The sequence below is a fragment of the Dendrobates tinctorius genome, unplaced genomic scaffold, assembly GCF_039654945.1.
Source record: "Dendrobates tinctorius isolate UK_male_01 unplaced genomic scaffold, ASM3965494v1 ptg000175l, whole genome shotgun sequence".
In the NCBI taxonomy this organism is placed as follows: domain Eukaryota; kingdom Metazoa; phylum Chordata; class Amphibia; order Anura; family Dendrobatidae; genus Dendrobates; species Dendrobates tinctorius.
The window spans coordinates 7,342,996-7,363,874 of NW_027361842.1; the positions used below are offsets into that span (position 1 = coordinate 7,342,996).

At 46.4% G+C, this 20,879-nt stretch overlaps 1 protein-coding gene across 1 annotated transcript in view; it reads right to left on the reverse strand.

Moving 5' to 3' along the window:
• LOC141054167 (uncharacterized) overlaps nucleotides 1–16,267 on the reverse strand; it is an 81,498-nt gene extending 65,231 nt beyond the window's left edge. The window contains exon 1 of the mRNA XM_073551363.1: nucleotides 16,014–16,267. Within this exon, the coding sequence (XP_073407464.1) occupies nucleotides 16,014–16,081 (68 nt within the window). The 5' untranslated portion in view covers nucleotides 16,082–16,267. The remainder of the gene's footprint in view (nucleotides 1–16,013) is intronic.
• Nucleotides 16,268–20,879: the final 4,612 nt, after the last annotated feature.

Here is a 20,879-nt window from a genome sequence, read left to right on the forward strand (position 1 = left end):
CTGCAGATGGCAGCCTACTTCCTCCTTTCTTCCTCTAGAAGCTCTGCCCACGCTCCTCCTTCTGCCACATGCGTCCTGCATTTCCGTGCGGTCGCCGCACACGTCAAATCGTCGCATGCGGATGTGTCCGCATACAATGCATGCCCCGCGTACCCAATGTTAAAGATTGGTACGCAGGGAGACACAGGATGCATGCGGCAGTAGACGGAGTGTAGGCGGAGCTTCACGGAGTATGAAAGGAGGAAATAGGCTGCCATCTGCAGACCACCTCAGCGCAAGTGTGAAACCAGCCTAAGGGGTGTACCAGGACCATTTAATACCTCACTCACTTCCTTAGTGTTATATCAATGCTGTTATGTACATAATGTACCTGTTATTAGGGAAAGTGTAATACCCATTTCTGACCACTAGATGAGGCAGTATAGTATGTAATATAGTATAGTTAAACCAGTTAGTAAGCAGTTAAACATAGGAGGGTTCAGCTGCAGGTAAGTGAGGAAGGACTTCCTCAAAGTAGTCAGGCATGCCAGGGTGCCCAAACTGCCTGCACAGGTTTAAGAGCCCAGAATGATAGCAGTGACCATGCAACATTTGTTAAGTGAGAAGCCCAGCTATCCACAGCACCAGACCAGAATAGCAGCAGACCAGAACAGAAGTGGGCCACAACAGTCTTGGAACAGAAGCTTAAGACAGAAATAGTGGCAGTACAGGGACGCAGGTGGCTCCATAATGTGGCAACTTATCGCATGGGCTGATGCCCTTGGATTTGGGGCAAAATGGCTGAGGGAACTCTCAGATGCAGGGAGTTTGGACCGGAAGGATGCTGTGTCACCGCAGGAGACAGTACAGAAGGGCAGGTCACTTACCATGTGGCAGCTGACTTCGGAGGCTGATAGCCGCATGTCTGGGGTGAAACAGACTAGGAAATGTCTAACCATAACACAGTTGAACAGGGAGGACACTGAGGAACCATACGATATGGTCCGACCCAGGTACGTGCTGTGTGACAGAGAGGGAAGTGCAGGGAAAGAGGAAGAATTGTGCAATGTGCAACATGTTGTTAATGCTGTGAAGAATATGGACGTGCTGCATAAAGAAACCAGCAAAGTTGTTATTTTAAAAGTTGAAATGGACTGTGTCTCTAATCATGCAGAATCATCTATAGGGAACCTTCAGCAGTGCAGAGAGGACCCTGACAGTGCACAAAGTGAAGCCACAGGTATGCAGAACAATGGACACTTTCATGTGATGGGAAGACAGGGCACAGATACACGGGTGTCCTCAGGCATGACTATGGCCCTGGTCCTCCCTCACACTTGGCGTAGTCGGCAGGATGCTGATACATTGCAGTGCGGAGAAACCGCAAAGAAATGAGATGCTGATTACCTAAATGTGACCAGAAAGAGTAAGGATGAAGATGTCTTGGATATTGCTGAAAAAACAAATATGACTGATGTACTGGACTTGTCTGGAACCCCATATGTGACTGACATGGTGATGGCAAAGATGACAGCCATGAAGATGGTGGAGGATGGCGCCAAAAAGGAGAACAATAACGTGGACCTCACCCTTCGTTGGTGTGCTGAAGCTGAGTTGGTGCCAAAACAGGCTGGTTTACATCCTCCTGTCCGCCCCTGGTGGGTGCGGATGAAGAGAAATAGGCCTCGCCATTCTCTACCTAATGCAAGGAAGTGGGTGGAATGGTCGGAGGTGGCCCCACCTTGGAACGGGTGGGGTCCAGAAGGGAACGCCGAGAGCAGCTACGCAGCACCATTGTGTGATCTGGATCTGGTCATGATGAAGCGCTCATGCACCTGGCACTAGGGAGGCATAGGCCGCATGGAGTGGAGGTGGCAGCAGGAGGAGAAGATCCAAGCCAGATGGCCAACAGGAGTTGCGGATGAATTCTGGACTCACCGGTTTCCCGTGTTGTCAGTGGAGCAGGTCCAACAGCTTCTGAAGGAATCCGCAGAGAAGAACAAGCGGGTCCGCTGTCCACGGGAGCCGTAGAGTCCACTGGAGCTGAGCCGTGTGCAACAGGAGAGACCGGAACTACTTCGGCGAGAGCAGGAACCAATTCACCCAGGATTGGAGGCCGGAGAGCCGGAAGTAGTGACTGCCCCGAAGGAACTTGAGATGGAAATTGGAGCAGAGCCGGACTTTTACCAAATAACACCGGAGTGCGCAGCCGCAACCGCAGAAGAATGCAGCGGGCCTGGGATGAGCGCAGTCAACGACCGAGCAGGAGAGGGTGAGTGTACTATGGCTCTTGACACCAGATGGATGGTCCCTGCCTCAGCATGCTGCTGCGGGAGCTGTTGCCTGATCCCTCGCGCCTGATGAGTGGTCTGCGTCTCGAGCTCATAACCCGGAGGCCAGGCCTACTGCCAGCAAGGCCATGTCATTGGGGGCCTCACGCTTCCATCACCCAGGGAAGGGCCCTTTCCCCACCCCCGGGCAGTCTGCCTGAATTGCGGACATTATTGAGAAAAAGAAGCAGCGGGATGAGGAAATTTGGGCTAGCTGCGGCAATATGGAGAAGGTGCTAAGGGTGGGTGCCGCTCTTGTGGACAGTTGGTTTACACCGACATTGACCAGGGGTATGGCTTCATAAGAGAAGTTGGGACTAACGATAAAGTGTATGTGAATGCCGCCTCTGTGAAATTTGGGAAACCACTAGTGGAAAAGGACTGGGTCTCATTTTACAAAGAAGATTGTAACTTTGTGGACTGTGAGCCAGGCATTCAGTCTTAAGAGCATGGACTCTTCTTTTATGCGGCGTCATAAGGACTCAGCTCATATTGAGTCAATGTAATATATGCTTTATTCCATAGAAATGCCTTTATCTCTCTGCGTGGAGTATTATGTGTACAGATTAAAGGTTTTCTCATGCTATGGTCAGGATGACCATAATTAAAGGAAGCGAGACTATAAGGGGTGTACAGGGACCGTGGGTAATACCTCACTCCCATCCTTAGTGTTAAAACAATGCTGCTTTTTACATAATGTAAATATTTGTATTTTCTTGTGCCTGTTATTAGGAAGGTGTAGTACCCATTTCTGACCACTAGATGAGGCAGTATAGTAGACTGAAGCTAAGAGAGGAAAGACTTCCTCAAAGTAGTCAGACGGGCCAGGGTGCCCAAACCGCCTGCACGGGCTTAAGAGCCCCAAATGATAGCAGTTACCATGCAACATTTGTTAAGGGAGAAGAACAGCCATCCGCAACACCAGGCCAGAATAGCAGCATGCCAGAACAGCAGTGGGCCACAGCAGTCTTGGAACAGATGCTTAAGACAGAAACAGTGGCAATACGAGGACACAGGTGACTCCATAATGTGGCAGCTTATTACATGGGCTGATGCCCCCAGATCCGGAGTGAAATGGCTGAGGGAACTCCCTGATGCAGTGAGTTTGGACCAGAAGGATGCTGTGTCACGACATGAGACTGTACAGAAGGGCAGGTCGCTCCCCATGTGGCAGCTGACTTTGGAGGCTGATACTCATGTCTGGGGTGAAACAGACTAGGAAATGTTAACCATAGCAGAGCTGAACAAGGAGGACGCTGAGGAACTGTATGATACAGTCCGACCCGGGTACGTGCTTTATGACAGAGAGAAGTGCTGTGAAGAATATGGATGTGCTGCATAAAGAAACCTGTAAAGTTGTTCTTTTAAAAGTTGAAATGGACTGTGTCTCTATTCATGCGGAACTGTCTATAGGGAGCCTTCAGCAGCAGAGAAGACCCTGATGGCGCAGAAAGTGAAGCACAGGTAGGCAGAGTAATGAACACTACTTTCATGTGATGGGAGGATAGGGCATAGATACATGTTATGAATTGGTCACTGAGGAGGATGGCAGGAACAGGCTAAGCCACCAGGAAACCAGAGAGGTTGGTAACTCAGTGGATTGCAGACCCCTGATCTTAACAACAATAATAATAATAATAATAATAATAAATTTTATTTTTATAGCACCGACATATTCCGCAGCACTTTACATTTCAGAGGGGATTTGTACAGACAATAGACATTACAGCATAACAATAATCACATACAGTAGATTATAACAAATACCAAGAGGAGTGAGGGCCCTGCTCGCAAGCTTACAGTCTATGAGGAAAGAGGTAGACACGAAAGGTGGGTGGTAACAGTTGCCCTGATTGTATGGACCAGCCATAATGTTAAGTGTGTAACAGTACAGACACAGAGGGCTAATGGATGCATAAAGCATGTGGGAACATGATGCTGGGAACCTGGTTATGGTAAAACTTTTGGCTCTGCCACACAGGGATAGGTTAGGTTAATGTGTTGAGGCGATAGGCCAGTCTGAATAAATGCGTTTTCAGGACACGCTTAAAATTGTGGGGATTGGGGACTAATCGTATTGACCTGGGAAGTGCATTCCAAAGAATTGGCGCGGCACGTGTAAAGTCTTGGAGACGGGAGTGGGAGGTTCTGACTATTGAGGATACTAACCTCAGGTCATCAGCAGAACGGAGGGCGCGGGTAGGGTGGTATACTGAAACAAGGGAGGAGATGTAGGGTGGTGCTGAGCCATGGAGGGCTTTGTGGGTGAGGGTAATAAGTTTATACTGTATTCTGGAGTGGATGGGTAGCCAGTGTAATGACTGGCACAAGGTAGAGGCATCGGTGTAACGATTGGTGAGGAATATGATCCTGGCTGCAGCATTCAAGACAGATTGGAGAGGGGAGAGTTTTGTAAGAGGGAGACCGATTAGAAGAGAGTTACAATAGTCGAGACGAGAATGAATAAGAGAAACAGTAAGAGTTTTTGCAGAGTCAAAAGTAAGAAAAGGTCGAATTCTAGAAATGTTTTTGAGGTGCAGATGACAAGAGCGAGCCAGTGATCGAATGTGGGGGGCAAAGGAAAGCTCGGAATCAAGTATGACCCCAAGACAGCGGGCATGTTGCTGGGGAGTAATAGTGGAACCACAGACGGAAATGGCAATGTCGGGTGTAGGTACATTAGTAGCGGGAGGAAACACAAGGAGTTCAGTCTTTGACAGGTTCAGTTTCAGATATAGTGAGGAAATGATATTAGACACAGCGTTTAGACAATCGCCAGTGTTTTCTAGAAAGGCTGGCGTGATGTCAGGAGAAGAAGCGTATAATTGGGTGTCATCAGCATAGAGATGGTAATGGAAACCAAATCTACTGATTGTTTGACCAATAGGGGCAGTGTACAAGGAGAAGAGGAGGGGGCCTAGAACCGATCCTTGAGGAACCCCAACAGTAAGGGGAAGGTGAGAGGAGGAGGAACCGGCAAAAGAAACAGTAAAGGAGCGGTCGGAGAGATAGGAGGAGAACCAGGAGAGAACGGTGTCCTTGAGGCCAATGGAATGGAGCATAGTGAGGAGGAGCTGATGATCCACAGTGTCGAATGCTGCAGAGAGATCCAAGAGAATTAGCATGGAGTAATGACCATTTGATTTAGCTGTTAGCAGATCATTAGAGACTTTAGTGAGGGCAGTTTCAGTGGAGTGTAAAGAGCGGAAACTGGATTGGAGAGGGTCGAGAACAGAGTTTTCTGAGAGATAGCGGATAAGACGGGAGTGGACCAGGTGTTCCAGGAGTTTAGAGATGAAGGGAAGATTAGAGACAGGTCTATAGTTAGCGGCACAGTTTTGGTCGAGGGATGGACTAGCAACAAGACTAGCAGTAGCCTTGGAGCGTTCCTACGATTCCCTAGACGTCTCCGCACAGCCGCAGAACTAACTAAGCCTCAAGCCAGAAAGGTGAAATCTAAAATGCCCCGGAGCAGATCCCCAAAGGAATAAACAGCCTCCAAACATATATTGCCGGTGAGACAAGATGAAACACAAACACAGGCAGAAAATAGACTGAGCAAATGATGGGGTCCAAACTGTCTAGATATGACAGGACAGAAAAGATATTGTCTGCAATCATGCAAAAACCCTAAAAAATCCTACACATCTGATATACAAAAAACCTGAGGCCACACGCCCTCACCCCTGCTAGATCAGCACTCTGATGTGAACTGGAAGCAAAGCAAAAGATACTAATACAACAGGGGACTGAACAAACTAGCACAAGCTGTAACATATGGAGCGGGGCCCAGCGCTGCCCCCAGCAGGGAGTACGCTGAACCCTTGCAACAAAGCAGAAAGCAAAAAAAGGCACAAACAGATTAGATGCAAAGGATTAGCAAAAGAATCACTTAACTGAACCATGCAGATCAGGCAGGAGACTAAAGAGCTCAAAATGCAAAAGGAGGAAATCACCAGCAACCACTAAGGGAAGCCTGCTCATTTATATGCTCCCAGCCAGTAATTCCAGATTCCCAATTATCGTCATCAGGTGGCAAACTTCCATCAGACTGGCCAGCTCCACTACTCCCAATAACCACCAGAGGGAGCTCCAGCTCAGAAGTCCTAGCAAGGGAATTCACAACAGATACACCAGTGTCCTCGACCCTGACTATGGCCCTGGCCCTCCCTCACACACACTTATGAGTGATTTTTGTGGGGAATAAGTCAATATAACTTTCAAAACTTATACAGATTGTCTATTTAGCACATCATCTATCAAATAAGATTGAGTTGGTTGAAAATACCGTGATACTTTAAGTTTCAATTGATATTATAGACTTCAAGGTCTGGTGCCTATGAGCAATACACCGTTTTCTATGAAAAAATTTCCTTACAATAACTATGGGGCTGTAATAAACTAGCTGTCATCTATGATTCATGTTTATAAAGCCATTTGATGAATGTGATTTGTTCACGATGACTCATAATGCATTTTACTCCAGGAGGGCAAACCTTATAAAAACCTTGAGTATAATAGTAACTACACATAGTATGCCGAGAAATAATGTCATCAAATAAAGTAAATTACCTTTACATGCTGTTTCTACAATTTTGCTTGAGGGGCAAATATTCAGAAAATAGAAATGTAAAATAATTCAAAGAAAAACTGTAAAAAAAAAACTTGTGCTGCAGAAATGAGTAATCAGTTTCTTAAAAGGGGTGGTATAGGATTAAAAACGTGTTTTCTTCTAGAAAGTTTACCCCACCTGTCCAATGTTTCTATATAACATTGCAACTCGGCTCCAGTTAAGTAAATTTGGCTGAGCTGTAGTACCACACTCAACCTGTGGACCAGTGTGGCACTATTTTTGGAAAAGAAGCCATGTTCTTCTAACCCTGTGCAACCCCTTTAACACCTTTGTACATATATGCCAAAAGTGTGCCCTGCATATATCGAGGCTGCCAACTATGTAAGGCCTCATTCAGACATCAGTGACTTTTCTTGCATGCAAAATACGATCCGAGTTTAACGTATTTATCAGGGTTTCATCAGAGTTTGGTCAGTGTGTCAGTTTTTACCAGTCAGAGTTTCATCAGTTTTTTTATGTAAAAAAATGCTGAAGGTTTCTCAGCCTTCTTATATTAAGCAGTCCATGAAAAATTGGGCAACACAGGAATGTAATGTGAGTACTGTCCAATTTTTTCACAGACCCATAGACTTGCATTGGCAAGACTGATCTGTGACTCTGATATTAACAGACTTGTCTCCATGGCTTTGTGAGGACCACTCAGTCCACGAAAATACACGGACTATATAGACAATAATAGGTAGGAACTGTATCTGTAGAAACAGAATTCGTACGCAAAAAACTGACGTCTGAATGAGGCCTTATACAGTAGACACCTGAAAGTAACTGCTGCTATTGGAGCTAATTTAACCACTTAGATTCTGCTGTCACTTGTGAAAGTAGCATTTAAACTTGCTAAACATGGTGGGCATCCATTCTTTGTTCACTGCACCACCTGATGAAGAAACAAATGAAAACACTCCGGTGTCTGCAAGGGGTTAAAAATTGTTTATCTGTATGTCATATTCATTTCATAGCTTACTATTTTTGGAAATTTGACCCTCTCAAAGATTCCCAGTTAATGAGTCAAATATTGGAGAGCTTTTATCTCTTGCTGCACTAAATGTAGATTTAATCATTGCTGCCCATTAATCCAGCTTGTGAATGAATCACTAGCATTTAAGGAGCTGAAGTTCTCCCACATAGACGTTTCGATGAAGATTACTGCTCCTTCCAAAGCTACTGAGGAGGTTAACAAAAAAAGCCAGTATTATAAATATTCTAAGTAAGAATGCTTCATTCTTTACTACTTTACTCATCTTATTTACACACAGACATCTTGAAAAAGTATTCATACCCCGAGAACTTTTCCACATTTTTTCACTTTACAACTACAAAGTTAAATGTATTGTATTGGGATTTTATGTGATATACCAACACAAAGTACAATTATTTGTGACTCAGTATGTTGTACAACTACATTTCGCTGCAATTACTGCTGCATTTCTTTTGTAATATGTCTCTACCAGCTTTACACATCTAGAGGCTGAGATTTTTGCCCATTCTTCTTTGCAAACTAGCTCTAGCTCAGTGACATTGGATGGAGAGTGTCTGAACAGCAATTTTCAAGTCTTGCCACAGATTCCCAATGGAATTTGGGTCTGGACTATGACTGGCCAATTAGCACACATGAATAAATATGCTTTACTCCAAACCATTACATTGTAGATATGGCAGTATGTTTAGGGTCGTTGTCCTGCTGGAAGGTGAACCTATTCTCCAGTCTCCTGTTTGCAGGTTTTCCTCCAAAATTGCAATGTATTTAGCTCCATCCATCTTGCCATCAACTCTGACCCGCTTACCTGTCCCTGGTGACGCAAAGCATCCCTACATCATGATGCTGCCACCATCATGTTTGACGGTGGGGATGGTGTTTTCAAGGTGAGGTGTATGACCAGATCACATTCCTCAAAATGCTAGATGCGTCCCCTTCATGGCTTTTTGCAAACTATAGAGGGGACTACTTATGGCATGCTTTCAAAAATGTCTTTCTTCTTGCCAGTAATATAGAGGCCAGATAGATAGCTAATATCACTAATAGCTGTCTTGTGGACAGATTCTCCCATCTGAGCTGTTGATCTCTGCAGCTCCTCCAAAGTGACCATGGAACTCTTGGCTGCTTATCTAATTAGTGGTCTCCTTGCTTAGGAAGACAGTTTAGGTGGATGGCCGTGGTAAGTTTGCAGTTGTGCTACACTCCTTCCATTTTTTGATGATAGATTGAATACTGCTCTGTCAGATGTTCAGATTTTGAGCTATTATTTTATACCCTAACCTTGCTTTACTCTTCTTTACAACTTTAGCCCTGACCTGTCTGGTGTGTTGCTTGCTTTTCATGATTTGTTCTGAAACAAATCTATGAGGCCTTCACAGAACAGCTGTAGTTCTAAATTGAGAATAAATTACATCCAGGTGAACTTAACATACTAATATTTGACTTCTAGAAGTCAGTGGTCACTCAGGATGTTATTTAGGGGCATCAGACTTTAGAAGGCTGAAAGCAAATGCACATCACAATTTTCATGCTGATGATTTTTAAAATACTTAGAAAACAGTGTATAATTTCCTTTTCACGCTTCCCTTGTCCATGTATAGTTTGTTCCAGTAGTCCATTTATCAGATTGCCCTGGTTCTGACATCTGACACAGACCTTGTTAATCTGGGCGATATCTAAGGCCTCTTTCACACTTCAGTTTTTTGCATCAGTTATAATCCGCCAAAAAGGCGGACAAGCGGATCCGTTGTCAACTGATGTGAACGGATGGCACAGGATCCGTTTTGAGACGGATCCTGAAAATGACGAAATTTAAAGGAATCGCTGGCTAGGGGAGAGAGAGAGAGAGAGAGAGAGAGAGAGAGAATTTTTTTTTTTTGTCCGGCACCCAGAAAGAATTTCGGGTTAAATCAGTGTCTGGAGGATCCGCCACAGAAAAAAACGTTACAAGCTCTGTTTTGAAATCTTTGAGGATGGTGACGGACAGCAACTTTTGGCGGATCCTCAAAAAAAACGGATGCAATGGACAGCAATCCGTCACAATCCGCCATTAATGCAAGTCAATGGGGAAAAAAACGGATCCTCAAAAAAAATTGAGGATCCGTTTTTTTTCAAAACCTGGCGGATTGTGACTGATTGTAAAAAACGGAAGTGTGAAAGAGGCCTAAGCCAACATGATTCTCTTTGTTCAATGACACGAACAAGTTTATTGAGGTAGGTACAATAGTGTTAGCAGTCTTGACAAAGGACCACTGCTGGTATATTATTCCTAACTGGGCAGAGCTGGGATTTGAACCCCAGTCTCCCATGTTGGTTGTTACATAGTAACATAGTAACATAGTAATTAAGGTTGAAGGGAGACTTTAAGTCCATCTAGTTCAACCCATATCCTATCCTAACTTGCCCTAACATGTTGATCCAGAGGAAGGCAAAAAAAACCCATGTGGCAACAGTAAGCTTCACATTGGGGAAAAAAATTCCTTCCCGACTCCACATACGGCAATCAGACTAGCTCCCTGGATCAACGCAATATTAAGGAGACTAGTGTATATACCCTGTAATATTATACTTTTCAAGAAAGGCATCCAGTCCCTTCTTAAATTTTAGTAGTGAATCACTCATTACAACATCACATGGCAGAGAGTTCCATAGTCTCACTGCTCTTACAGTAAAGAATCCGCGTCTGTGAGTATGCTTAAACCTTCTTTCCTCCAGACGTAGAGGATGCCCCCTTGTCCCCGTCACAGGTCTAAGAGTAAAAAGATCATTAGAAAGGTCTTTGTATTGTCCCCACATATATTTATACATTGTAATAAGATCACCCCTAAGCCTTCGATTCTCCAAACTAAATAACCCCAAGTGTAATAACCTGTCTTGGTATTGCAGACCCCCTAGTTCCCTAATAACCTTGGTCGCTCTTCTCTGCACCCGCTCCAGTTCAGCTATGTCTTTCTTATACACCGGAGACCAGAACTGTACACAGTATTCTAAGTGTGGTCGCACTAGTGACTTATATAGAGGTAAAATTATGTTCTCCTCATGAGCATCTATGCCTCTTTTAATGCATCCCATTATTTTATTTGCCTTTGCAGCAGCTGCTTGACTCTGGCCACTAAATGTGAGTTTGTCGTCCACCCATACACCCAGGTCTTTTTCAGTGACTGTTTTGCCCAGTGTTTTACAATTAAGCACATAATTATACAACTTGTTCGTTCTACCCAAGTGCATGACCTTACATTTATCCCCATTAAAGCTCATTTGCCATTTATCAGCCCAAGCTTCTAGTTTACATAAATCCTCCTGTAATATAAAATTGTCCTCCTCTGTATTAATTACCCTGCAGAGTTTAGTGTCATCTGCAAATATTGAAATTCTACTCTCTATGCCCCCTACATGGTCATTAATAAATATGTTAAAAAGAAGCGGGCCCAAAACTGACCCCTGTGGTACCCCACTGCTAACCGTGACCCAGTCCGAGTGTGCTCCATTAATAACCACCCTTTGTTTCCTATCCCTGAGCCAGCTCTTAACCCACCTACACATATTTTCCCCTATCCCCATTGTTCTCATTTTATGTATCAACCTTTTGTGTGGCACCGTATCAAAAGCTTTTGAAAAGTCCATGTACACCACGTCCACTGCATTCCCTTGGTCCAGTCCGGAACTTACCTCTTCATAAAAGCTTATCAGATTAGTCTGACAGGAACGGTCTCTTGTAAACCCATGTTGATATTGATAGTGTTGCACACTTTTAACAGCTACCTAAGGTAGATATTATAGTGTTGGGAGCCTTAGTATATAATATAATTTATTTTTCACATGGCAGAGTAGGGATTTACACTTAACCATTACATTACACTGGGGAAAGCTGCACTCCAAGACAGCTCATAGGCACTAATAATACCAGCACAAGAGCAAGCACTAAGTACCAGATCCATAGAAGCAGGAATCTACCACACAAGACAAGACCCAAGGTTCAGACTATGCAAAGAAATCTCAAAAACAGTCCATCAAATAGTGGCAAAATGCACAACCAAGTAGCAGGAATTGTATACAGGAACATCTGCACAGCATATGGGCTAAGTCTCCCTAAGTCCAGATGGGAGACCCCAGAAAAAGTGATGGAGAATGAAAGGGCTAAAATTCTGTGGGACTTCAAGATCCATACAGATAAGCAGGTGTTGGCTAACCAACCAGACATTGTCATAGTAGACAAGGATCAAAAGACAGCAATGATAATAAATGTGGCAGTGCCAAGTGACAGCAGCATCAGAAAGAAGGAATATGAGAAGATGGAGAAATACCTGGGCCTCAAAGGAGAACTGTAGAAGATGTGGAAGGTGAAGGCAACGGTGATTCCAGTGGTGATAGGAGCACTTGGAGCAGTGACACCTAATTTGGAAGAATGGCTTCAACAGATCCCAGGAGCAACATCTGAACTCTCTGTCCCGAAATGCGCAGTGCTGGGAACAACTAGGATCAGGGGCAGACACAGACTGTAGTGGGCCCCTGTGCAAGAAATTTTTCGCCCCCCCCCCCCGCCCTTCATAGGGCAACAAAGTTATTTGTTATCTGTTATCTAATATTGAGGCTATGCAGGGCTGGATATAATATCTGTATAGAATATAATGTAACCCCCCCATAGAATATAATGCAGTCCCCCCATATAGTATAATGCAGCCCCTCCATAGAATATATAGCAACCCCCTCATAGGATATAATGCAGCCCCTTATATAGTATAATGTAGCCCCTCCATAGAATACAATGTAGCCCTCCTGATATAGTATAGTGCAGCCCCCATAGAATATAATAAATATAATACTGCCCCCTATAGAATATAATGTAGCCCCAAATAGAATAGAATACAGCCCACCTCCCCATAGAATATAATGTAGCCCCCCATATTATATAACACAGCCTCCCCCTATAGAATATAATGTAAAATGTTCCCCCCATGGTATATAGCTCAGCACCCCATGGTATATAGCCCAGCCCACCATGGTATACAGCACAGCATGGTATAGGTATAATACAGCCCACCATGGTATAATACAGCCCACCATGGTATACAGGCTGTATACCATGCTGGGCTGTATAATACAGCCCAGCATGGTATAACACAGCCCAGTATGGTATAATACAGCCCAGCATCATATATAGCCCCCCCCAGAATGGTATAATGCAGCCAAGCATGGTATAATACAGCCCAGCATGGTATATAGCCCCCCCAGCATGGTATAATACAGCCCAGCATGGTATAATACAGCTCAGCATGGTATATAGCCCCCCAGCATGGTATAATACAGCCCAGCATGGTATATAGCCCCCCCAGCACGGTATAATACAGCCCAGCATGGTATAATACAGCCCAGCATGGTATATAGCTCCCATAGCATGGTATAATACAGCCCAGCACGGTATATAGCCCCCCCTGCATAGTATAATATTGCCCAGCATGGTATATAGCCCCCCAGCATGGTTTAATACAGCCCAGCATGGTATATAGCCCCCCAGCATGGTATAATACAGCCCAGCATGGTATATAGCCCCCCCAGCACGGTATAATACAGTTCAGCATGGTATATAGCTCCCCAGCATGGTATAATACAGCCCAGCATGGCATATAGCCCACCAGCATGGTATAATACAGCCCAGCATGGTATATAGCCCCCCAGCATGGTATATAGCCCCCCCAGCATGGTATATAGCCCCACCAGCATGGTATAATACAGCCCAGCATGGTATATAGCCACCCCCTAGCATGGCATAATACAGCCCAGCATGGTATATAGCCCCCCCAGCATGGTATATAGCCCCCCAGCATGGTATATAGCCCCCCCAGCATGGCATAATACAGCCCAGCATGGTATATAGCCCCCCCAGCATGGTATAATACAGCCCAGCATGGTATATAGCCACCCCCAGCATGGTATAATACAGCCCAGCATGGTATATAGCTCCCCCAGCATGGTATATAGCCCCCCAGCATGGTATATTGCCCCCCAAGAATGGTATAGAGCCCCCCCAGTATTGCCCCACAGTCCAGTACTCACACTGATTTAAAAAAAAACAAAACAACACACTCCTCACCTTCTCCTTGTGCCTGCGTTGCTCACGGCTCCTGTCTCCTCTCCTGCACTGCCTGATACACAGTGAGAGCGCGATGACGTCATCGCGCACCCACTGTGTCAGAGGCAGAGAGCGGAATGATGGGAGAGGGAGCGTCAGCTGACGCTCTCTCCTCCTCCATCATTGCCTCCTTCAATGCAGGGGGGAGTGGAGTCGGTGCTGGGGGCAGGTGGGCCCCCCTGTGTGATGTGCCGCTGGCTGGGGGCCCTAGGCAGCTGCCTGCCCCCATGTGGTGCTGGAGGGGCTCTCCCCCGGGGGCCCCCGTTCAATGAACGGGCTGCACGGGCGGTAGGTCCGCCCCTGACTAGGATCCTGTGTAGGGTACAGTAGGTTCTCCGGATGTAGTGAAATCCACGTTTATGAATTGGAGCCACTGGGGCTATGCTGAACGAACAACAGGGTTAACACCCATCTGTCCACGCAGGGACTCAACAATAACAACACTTTTCTTATCGAGAATGCGACTAATCCAGCTAGACTGGGTGTAATGGGCCACGTACGGCCAGCTATGGTTCTTATTTCCTAAAGTCAACTTATCCTTCCAGGCGTCCTTCAGGGTCACAGGTGTGGCTGCTTCGAGGACACTAATGCGGTTGTTTTGGCGCCCCGATATCTAGGGGAAGCTGGGGCTCGACAGGCCCTGAAGGATCTTTGCCGTTGGGGCGCACCAGGCCTTGGAATAACCCTGACGCTGGGGGCACAACAGGCCCAGAAGGATCTGTGCCATTGGGGCGCAACAGGCCCTGAATGATCTGTGCCTTTGGGGCGCAGCAGGCCCTGAAGGATCTGTGCCGTGGTGGCGCAACAGGCCCTGAAGGATCTGTGCTGTTGGGGCGCAACAGGCCCTGGAGGAATCCTGGAGCTGGGGTAATCCTGGGTGTAGATGACCCCCTGCAGACACAGCGGGGTGGGCTTTCAGAATGTCTTAGCCGGCTGACGCCTCAAAGCGCAGTTTTGTTGCAGTCTTTTAAGTGACAGTTGGCTGGCCTTTACTAAGGGTCCCTCTGTAGACAGAATGTAGGCCTCTACTGCCGCCTATGGCAAGGTGGCGCTCACTGAGGCCGGTGATGGGAGGGCTGCAGCCGTGGGCGGAGGCAGGGAGGCAGTGTCCAGGCTGCTGCAGCGAGTTGGTGAATAGTGACGGCGGCTAAGGGTAGAAGACCAGCCGCAGCAGGGCGAGGAAGAGTGGGCACAGCTGCGAACGACCATGGGCAGAGTACGGCCCCCGGTAAGGGTTGAGCACCAGTCACTGCTCGGTGAATACGTCGCTTACCCCTCACAGACCCCTGAATGTCTCCCAACTCTCCAATGCCCATAACACCGTCCTTCTCTATATCACACGGTTTCTTGGAGTGCAGTAGCGTGACATTCAGATCACGCTTGCAGCAGAGAAGGAGCCTGGTGTCATCAGCATCTCGCATCAGATGTGATTCGCTAGAGAGACCCTACTTACTGTGCAGCATTCCAACTAATTTCATTTTTCGGACAATCACTCCAAAAATGTGAGTGAAGGACATGACAAAAATTTTTGCTAATTTCTGTAAATTTGGCGTGCAAGGACAGACATATTTTTAGCCTCTTACCTTTTCATCATTCAATTATTGCAAATATTTCCTCAGTACATGTTTAGATGCCAAAAAATGTCTACCCAACTATTGAGTGATCTAAATCAGTGTTTCCCAAACTCCAGCCCTCACATCCCCCAAAAGATCATGCCTTAGGATTTCTTAAGTATTGCACAGGAGATGGAATTACTACCAAGGCATCAGACACTGCCCCAGGTCTCTCACCTGTGCAACACTAAGGAAATCCTGGTCTAAACTGTGAGACTTGAACTGACCCCAAGTTGCGTAATGTACAGTTACATGGACAGGACTGACAAGCTTCCCTACTCGTCATAATTTTACATTGACAGTTTTGCATATATGAAACGTCTCATAAAAAAAACCTAAAATTAGTTTCACTTACCTTGGCACATATTTTGGGTCATAGCTGGAAAACAGAGACTCCGGTAGCTGTGGTAAAATGATAGGCATTTTTGCAGAAAGTGTTGATGATGCTCAGCCTGCTGGTGTTTGCCTGGTAACAGTAACTGGACACACAGAAGCCTGGCTGCCACGGTAATGGTGTCCACAGCCAGAGGAGAAGCCTGGAACTATAATATATAGAGACTTTGGAATATCAGTATTTTTCTTTTAGTGACAGAATGTTATTTTATCCACTTTAAAGAAAATGTATATGTTTGTATATGAACACTGCAATCTGCCATTGTTTGTGTAGTTGCTGCAGTAACAGCATGACAGGTGTACACAAGAGAAGTGCAACTCTACTGCCACCTTGTGTTCACTGAAGTAAATGCTTATGAAAGATAGTTCTTACATATACTATTTATCGAAAACACAGAACAATTATCTATCCCATCTCTATCTATCTATCTTTCTATCTTTCTATATATCCCATCTCTATCTATATTTTATCAATCTATTATAATTATTATTATTATTATTAGATTATCTCTCCATTTCCATAATTTTTTTTTATTAATTATCAATTCTTCTATCTATATATCTATCCTTCTATCTATCTATTTATATGTATTTATCTACATCTATCTAGCTATCCTTTTAGACAGAAAAAAAAATGACCAGCACCTCCTAGTGTGAACATGTGCAAGCTGCAGAAACTGCACAATATAGAGAAAAAGAACACAGCAGCACATGTGCATGAATCTAGGCCATGTGAAAACACAGAAAAACATTAAAACCATTCAATTTAGATAATAATCCTCAAAAATATTTTTTTTCAAAAAATTTTTAAAACTTACAGTAAGATGAAAATGAAGGTTCTTAGTGCACAAATTGGCCAATTGTGAGACTTAGGTAGTACTCTTGGAGTGGACCCGCTGGACCGTGGCAACGAACCTCCCACAGGCGAGCTGACCAGGTGGACCACCCCCTATACAGGGAGTGTTTGGGGCAGGCCCGCGGGTAACTATCACCACGGCAGCTGGTACCCAGGGAAGGGGCCGAGGGGACCCTACAGAACACAGGAGAGACAGGAAGGAGGACTCCTTAGGAGAGGACCACAGGAGGCGGACAGATCAGGAACATGGATGGAAACGCAGGCGGCAGACACGGACTGGATTCACCACCGGGAGACCAGAACAGCACGGATCAGGACCTCGGGAATCCGGGTCCTAGGGGAGAGAAAAGCGGAGAGACACTATTAGGTGAGAATGGGTAGGAAGGAGGAGCACGCACAGAGCACAGAGGGCCAGGATCCAAAGCAGGGCTCCAAAGATCATCAGGCACTGTGTGGAGGAAGAGGCGGCCTGATATAGGGCAACTGCTCAGGAGCTTCCGGGTCATGACCCTAGCTGAGCAGGCGGAGGAGAGCGCGCGCCCTCAGAGGGAATGGAGAGCGCGCGTGCCCCTGACTATAGTATGAGCGCGCGCCCGGCGAGGAGCAGGAAGCCGGGGGAAAGCGCGGGTCCGTGGACGCTGAGGAGGCTGGGCGGGAGCGAGCACCCGGTAAGCCGGACGGGAAGATTGCGGTGAGGGCCGGGGCGGGGCAGGCGAGACCACGGCGTGGGAGCCGCCAGGGACTGCGGCGGGGATTGTGACCGCGGCATGGGAGCCGCCAGGGACCGCGGAGGGGATTGTGACCACGGGGGGAGCCGCAGCTGCGGCGTGACAGTACCCCCCCCTTTCGCGCCCCCCTCCGCAGGCTGGAGAAAAACTTGGCCAAAATTCGAGGAGCCTGGATATTCTTCCGAGGCTCCCAGGATCTCTCCTAAGGACCGAAACCCTTCCAATCAACCAGAAAAAAGGTCCTCCCACGTTGTTTTTTCATAGCAAGAATGTCTTTAATCTCGAACTCATCATGACAGGTATATGGGCACGGGACTATGGAATGTGGAATGGCGGATATGTATGATGGGTATATGGGCATGGGACTATGGGATGGAGGATATGTATGATGGGTATATGGGCATGGGACTATGAGATGAAGGATGTGTGATGAGTATATGGGCACTCGACTATGGAATGGCGAATATGTATGATGGGTATATGGGCATGGGACTATGGGATCGAGAATATGTATGATGGGTATATGGGCATGGGACTATGGGATGGAGACTATGTATGATGGGTATATGGGCAAGGGACTATGGGATGGAGGATATGTATGATGGGTATATGGGCACGAGCCTATGGGATGGTGGATATGTATGATGGGTATATGGGCACGGGACTATGGAATGGAGGATAATTATAATTTGCTATAACTAACCACAGTTAGTTATTATGCCTAGGCAGCGCCGGGCTCTTCAGCTAGTTATTATTATTTATTTATATAGCACCATTGATTTCATGGTGCTGTACATGAGAAGGGGTTACATACAAATTACAGATATCACTTACAGTAAACAAACTAACAATCACGGACTGATATAGAGGATGGTGGGGAAGGAGACAGTAGGGTGGGGGGTTGCAGCAGCTCCAGTGATGGTGAGGTGGTAGCTTCAGTAGTCGTGAGGAGGCAGCAGGGATCATTGCAGGCTGTAAGTTTTCCTGAAGAGATGGGATTTCAGGTTCTGTCTGAAGGATCCGAGTGTGGTGGATAGCTGGACGAGTTGGGGCAAAGAATTCCAGAGGATGGGGGCTATTCGGGAGGCGGTTGGGTGAGGAGCGAATAAGTGTGGAGGAGAGAAGGAGGTCTTGAGAGGACTGGACATTACGTGAGGGAAGGTATCGGGAGATTAGTTCAGAGATATATGGGGAAACAGGTTATAGATGGCCTTGTAGGTCAGTATTAGTAATTTGAATTGGATACGCTGAGGGAGTGGGAGCCAGTGAAGAGATTTGCAGAGGGGAGAAGCGGAGGAGTAGCGAGGAGAAAGATGAATTAGTCGGGAGGCAGAGTTAAGGATGGACTGGAGAGGTTCGAGGGTGTTAGCAGGGAGGCCACAGAAAAGGATGTTGAAATTGTCGAGGCGGGAGATGATGAGGGCATGTACAAGCATTTTAGTAGAATGAGGGTTGAGGAAGGGACAGATTCTGGAAATTTTTTGGAGCTGGAGGCAACAGGAGGTGGAGAGAGCTTGGATGTGCGGCTTGAAGGACAGGGCAGAGTAAAGGGTTAATCAGAGGCAGCGGACCTCCGGTACAGAGGATAGCGTGATGTCGTCAATTGTTATAGATAAGTCAGGTAAGGAAGATCTGTGAGATGAGGGAAAGATAATCAGTTCAGATTTGTCTACATTGAGTTTGAGGAAGCGAGAGGAGAAGAATGAGGATATGGCTGATAGACGCTCTGGGATTCTGGACAGCAGAGAGATGACGTCTGGGCCAGAGAGGTAGATCTGAGTATCATCTGCATAAATGTGGTACTGGAATCCATGGGACTTTATGAGTTGCCCCAGGCCAATTGTATAGGTTGAGAAGAGTAGGGGGTCCTAGAACAGAGCCTTGGGGCACTCCAACAGAGAGAGGGTGGGATGAGGAGGTAGTGTGGGAGTGGGAGGCGCTGAATGTGCGGTTGGAAAGGTATGAGGAGATCCAGGATAGGGCGAGGTCTTTGATGCCAAAGGAGGAGAGGATCTGTAGTAGGAGGCAGTGGTCAACTGTGTCGAAAGCAGAGGAAAGGTCTAGAAGGAGTATAGAGTATTGTCCGTTAGCTTTGGCTGTAAGTAGGTCATTGGTAATTTTGGTCAAGGCTGTATCAGTGGAATGATAGGGATGGAAACCAGATTGTAGATCGTCAAAGAGCAAGTTAGATGAGAGGTGGGAGGAAAGGTTAGCATGGACATGCTGTTCCAGGAGTTTAGAAGCGAATGGGAGCAGCGATATTGGGCGATATTGGACATGGCTGTTGGGTCAAGAGTTGGCTTTTTAAGGATATGCGTGATTGTGGCATGTTTGAAAGCAGAAGTGAAGCTACCGGAAGAAAGTGATAGGTTGAAGAGGTGGGTTAGGGATGGGATAAGAGTGGTGGCGAGGTTGGGGAGGAGGTGGAATGGTATGGGGTCGAGTGCACAAGTGGTGAGGTGTGATTTGGAGAGAAGATGAGCAAGCTCCCCTTCAGTGATGTTGGATAAGGAGGTTATGGGGTTTGGGCATTGGTCTGGTATACAAAGGGGTTGTGGTGGTTGAATAATAAAGACTTGCCTTGTTTGGTTGATCTTATTTTTGAAGTGCATGGCGAAGTCCTCAGCAGAGATTAGGGAAGTTGGAGGGGGCAGTGGTGGGCGGAGGAGGGAGTTAAAAGTATTGAACAACTGTTTGGGGTTGTGGGATAAGGAAGATACAAGGGATGTAAAGTAGGCCTGTTTCGCAGAGGTGAGGGCAGATTTGAATGTAAGTGTTGATTGTTTGAGTGCAGTGAAGTCGTCTTGGGAATGCGTTTTCTTCCAGCGCCGGTCAGCAATTCTGGATGCTTGCCAAAGCTTTTTAGTGGTGTTATTGTGCCAGGGTTGTCTATTGATTTGTCGCACTCTGTTGTGCATGACAGGGGCGACCGAGTTGATGGCTGATGAAAGAGTGGCACTGTAGAAACTAGTGGCAATGTCTGTATCGTGGAGTGAAGATATGGAGGACAGTGGTAGGATAGAGTCAGAGAGTATGTGAGTGTCTAGATGTGCAAGGTTTCTGCGGGGGTGCGCATGTTGATGGACATGGGTGACAGGTGAGGAGGACAGTGATGAGAAAGAGAGTAGATGGTGGTCAGATAGAGGGAGAGGGGAGGTTGTGAAGTTAGATAGGGAGCAGAGACGGGTGAAGACCAGGTCTAATGTGTGTCCGTCTGTGTGGGTGGCTGTGGAGGACCACCGAG